At 56.1% G+C, this 4,563-nt stretch overlaps 1 protein-coding gene across 1 annotated transcript; it reads left to right on the plus strand.

Annotated features, from left to right (window-relative positions):
* RND1 (Rho family GTPase 1) lies at positions 1-1,245 on the plus strand. Its single transcript, XM_035308861.1, has 3 exons — positions 1-136; positions 270-404; positions 487-1,245. The coding sequence occupies exons 2-3, from the start codon at positions 360-362 to the stop codon at positions 730-732; spliced, it is 291 nt and encodes a 96-aa protein (XP_035164752.1). The 5' UTR covers positions 1-136; positions 270-359; the 3' UTR covers positions 733-1,245.
* Positions 1,246-4,563: the final 3,318 nt, after the last annotated feature.

Here is a 4,563-nt window from a genome sequence, read left to right on the forward strand (position 1 = left end):
GCGGTGACACCCCCTTCTCCTCCCAGGTTCCCCCTACTATGACAACGTGCGTCCCCTCTGCTACAGCGACTCGGATGCCGTCCTGCTCTGCTTCGACATCAGCCGCCCCGAAACCCTGGACAGTGCATCCAAGAAGGTGGGGGGCACCCGGTCCCCGTACGTGCGTTCTCCCCCCCCCTTTTCCCTATGTCCCAGAAAATCGGGGTGGGGGGGAGGGCACTTTGGGGACCCCAGGGTTCCCTCGACTGATGCCAGCTTCGTGCCCGCAGTGGAAGACGGAGATCCTGGATTACTGCCCCACCACGCGGGTGCTGCTCATCGGCTGCAAGACAGACCTGCGGACGGACCTGAGCACGCTGATGGAGCTCTCCCATCAGAAGCAGGCACCCATCTCCTACGAGCAGGTCGGGGGAGTGGGGCGCTGGGATGGGGATCCGGGGGGCTTTTTGGGGTGCTGTGCTGACTTGACGTGGTGTTGGGTTGCAGGGCTGTGCCATGGCCAGGCAGCTGGGAGCCGAGAGCTACCTGGAGTGCTCGGCCTTCACCTCGGAGAAGAGCGTCCACAGCATCTTCCGGACCGTGTCCGGCATCTGCCTCAGCAGAGCCCCCCCGCAGCCCCCCAAAAGCCCCGCACGAAGCCTCTCCAAGAGACTCCTGCACCTGCCCAGCCGCTCTGAGCTCATTTCCTCCGCCTTCAAGAAGGAGAAGGCAAAAAGCTGCTCCGTCATGTGAGGTGGGGGGGATAGGAATGCCTTCCCCCCACCACCACGCCCCCAGTTCCTGGGACAGGCTGGGGGCCAGATGGGGCTACGGTGCCCCCCCCAAGGAGGACGGGGTGCTCGTTGCCCTCCCATCACACCGCTTCCCCCACCAGTGCGTGCTGGGGCCCGGGGCTGGGGGGCAGCCCCCCCAGAGCTGCCGTGTGTGTGAGTGTCGGGGGGGACACCTGGGGAGGGACCTTGCTCAGTGGCTGCTCCCGAGCCCCCGGCCCAGCGGGATTCATCCACGGACTCATCCTTTTTCTTTGAATGCCCAGTTGGTGTCCGGCTCTGCCCCATCCCTCATCTGCTGCTTGGCCCCGGGATGCCTCGGGGTGCACCCCCCCGCCCCAAGCCCCGGTGGGGAGCGGGGCTCTGGGGAGGGGGTGGCTGTTTTATAGACTGTCTCTTGGGTGACTCTGTTCAATGTTCAGTGTTATTAAAAAGCTTATTTATTATCGGAAAATATAACAACTACCCACGTGCAGCAGGTGCCTGGTGCTGTGTTTGGAGGGGGGGGGGGGTTCAGCCGTGGCACTCCCCAGGGCAGGGTCCTTCCTGGGGTGCCACACCTCATGGGTGCCAGCAGGGAAAGGTGACGTGATGCCAGCAGCTTGTTGCACTGTCACCCATGGGTGGTGACACAGTGTGACCCAGGGTAAAGTCCGTGGGGTGGGAGTCCTGGGGCTGTGCGCCCCCCCTGGGGTGGGCCAGGACACTGCCTGGGCACTGTGGGGCAGCCTCGGGTACCCCATAAGGGTCCCTACGGGGGTCTCCTGCTGCCCCCAGCCCCTCCTGGCTCTACCTGGTCCCCCAGCAAGGGGACAGCTTGGGAATGGGGAGATGATGGTGTGGGGGGGGGGGGTAATTTTAGGGGGCGGGGGCCGGATGCTGTGCTGGTTGTGGGGCTCCTGCATGGAGCAGTGGGGTGTTGGTGGGGGCCACAGTAGTGGGTTTGTGGGATTCTATAATACCCGAGGACATGGAGGCTTTTTTCTTTATTTTTTTTTCCTAATTATAAATCATTACTATTAAAGCCAGTATTTAGTTACGATGATTTACTTGTAGGTGCACACACCCGTTATATTTGGGGTGTTATCAGCACGGCGCCCGGGAGCAGGTGGTGATGGACGGAGCCTCTGGGGCTGATCCCCGCCACGGGGTGCGGAGCCAGCTGCCAGTCCCTGGGTCTGTCTGGTAGAGCAGAGCACAATTCACTTTATATCTTTGGCACAGATGCACAGGTGGGCACCAGAAACCGACCCCAGGGCAGTTGTTGCTGGTTTTATGTCCTCCAAGGTCAGGCCCTCACCGTGGGTTCTTTGCTCTGTGCTGATCGAGGCTGCCCCAGGCTCCCAGCCCAGCACGCGTCCTGCTCTGCCCGGCTCTTCTGCCACCACCGGAGAGACGTGTAAAGTCCTGTGTTCATTAAAAAAAAAAAAAAAAACACCCAACAATTTGGCCTTCCTGCCGAGGGGTTAGACACTCGGTGCTTATGACGTCACCCTGTGGCGACGGCTGTGTAGAAAGTTAAAATATTAAATTTTAAAGATGAAAGTGTCTGGGGAGCCAGGCATGCTGTGGTGCAGGCGCCTGCCCGCTGCGGCAGCAGGCTCCTGTAGGCAGCTGAGCCGCAAAGCCGGAGGCTCCCCGGTGCTGAGCCGCTCGTCACCGGCTTTGCCAGGAGTCACTGCGCTGTTGGCAGCGAGCACCGCAGGTTGGAAGAACAATGGAATTTTATTAGGCGTGTTTGGCTTAATTGGATTGTCCGGAAGGGATTGTGATCTATCCATGCATGTATGTTGTCAGGTCTGCTTATTTCCCAGGTATGTTTAGTACTTGACCAGCCATTACTCTGTAGACTACAGCGTGTAGAACCAGGATGGGTGAAATTACAGTATCTTTGGTAATTCATATTTTTAACAACTCACTCTAAGGTTCCAGACTTCCAGACCATCAAAAACGTCATCACTTGTAATTGCTGATTCATTATTACAGGTCCACGAGGTTTCTAGGTCAGAATCATCACAAGCTCATGTCCTGGTGTTACATTTTAATTGAAACCGTGCTTGGGTTCGATTGTAACGCAAAGCGTAATTATGATCGCTCATTTTCCCCACATGGGTTGAAGTTGAGCCCTGGGGCACCCCAATGAGCTGTGGGTCTCTGTCACACGAATCTGCTTTATAAGATCGTCAATAATTTCTGGGGCTGGGGCTCGCTGTGCCAGATTAGGTCGGCACCGAGACGTTCAGGGGACAGGCTCTGCCAAACACCTGAATTCTGCCCCCAGTGACGGAGGGTGCTGTAAGCAACACCAACTGTCTTGTTCGTTATCTGCTTGAGAAATTGTACATGGGAGTTGAGCACCACAACTATTCCATCCCTGTAATAAGGGAACGAGTGTTATGGCAGTCGCTAATCATGACCCCATATAGGATGGAATCTTATATAATGATTTGGTCCTGTACTGTATGTAAAAGCCAATCTCTCTTGATCCTTAGGCTGTAACAGCACCACAGAAAACATCTTTTATGCCCAGGGCAGTCATCCACGGATGGACTGCTTGCTCTGTAGGGAAAACAGGATTGGCAGTGGCTGGGACTCAGCACCTCAGGATCTAGGCCTGCACCCAGGCTGCGATCGCGCACCGCCAGGCACTGGGTGCAGTCAGGCTCAGGGGGAGTTTCATGGGAATTGGTTTTCTGAATAAAACCCTAAAGTTTCAAATCTGACAGCGGTTACACCCAGGGAAGCTTCAGGGCTCTCCTGATACCGTACGAGTCCCGACCCTCCTGGGGTGGTTTAGGGGCGGCCTCAGCAGAAGGCAGCGGAGCCCTCGCTGGGTGCCTCGCCCACAGGGACTGCGGGGGCCCGAACCGGAGCGTTTGGTGACGGAGGGTTTGGGATTTCGCTCTCCCTGCCTCACAGCATGAAGCTGTGGCCTCCCTGAACCAGGGGCAGCAGCACCCCGGGGTGCCGGCTGCTGCCCCCCTCAGCACCCAGAGCTCGGCCTTCAGCTCCGTGCCTCAGTCCCGCGCCCTCCTGGCGCTCAGCACCAGCGCGGAGGCTCCCCGGGCCGCGAGAAGAGGCGGTTACCAGCTCCCAGCAGTGCTATGGGAGACTTCTACTAATTGATAAAATAATCAGTGTGAGGCTTTATTAATTGATAATCAACGTGAGACTTTGATTGATTGATAAAATAATCAGTGTGAGGCTTTTATTGATAAAATAATCAATGTGAAGCTTTTATTAAGTGATAAAACAATCAATATGAGACTTCATTAATTGATAATCAATGTGAGACTTTTATTAATTGATAATCAATGTGAGGCTTTTATTAATTGATAAAAGCATCAATGTGAGACTTAATTGATAAAATAATCAGTGTGAGATTTTTATTAAGGGATAAAATAATCAACATGAGACTCATTGATAATCAATGTGAGACTTTTTTATTAATTAATTGATAAAATAATCAACGTGAGACTTGCATTAAGTGATAAAGCAATCAATTTGAGCATTCTATTAATTGATAAAATAATCCATTGGACAGATTTGGGCTGCTCAGGAAGGGCCACTTGGGGCATCCCTGGGCCAGCACAGGGCCGGCCTAGGCCTGAGGGCACCCCGGGAGCCCCGGTCCCACCGGAGCCCAGGCGAGCGGCCCCGCTCCCGTGTGCCGGGGTCCCTGCGCCACCCCGGGCGCTCCCCGGGGGGGACTCCTCGGTCCCCGCCCGGTGCCGGCCTCCCTCGATGCACCGGGCCCAACGCGAGGGGAGCGGGGAAGGCCGCGGGGGCTGCT

This window comes from Oxyura jamaicensis, chromosome 33 (assembly GCF_011077185.1).
Source record: "Oxyura jamaicensis isolate SHBP4307 breed ruddy duck chromosome 33, BPBGC_Ojam_1.0, whole genome shotgun sequence".
Classification (NCBI taxonomy): Eukaryota; Metazoa; Chordata; class Aves; order Anseriformes; family Anatidae; genus Oxyura; species Oxyura jamaicensis.

Coding starts and splice junctions, on each gene's coding strand:
- RND1 (XM_035308861.1), top strand. CDS start 360: ATGGAGCTCTCCCATCAGAAGCAGGCACCCATCTCCTACGAGCAG. Junction 405..486: donor CACCCATCTCCTACGAGCAG/GTCGGGGGAGTG, acceptor GTTGGGTTGCAG/GGCTGTGCCATGGCCAGGCA.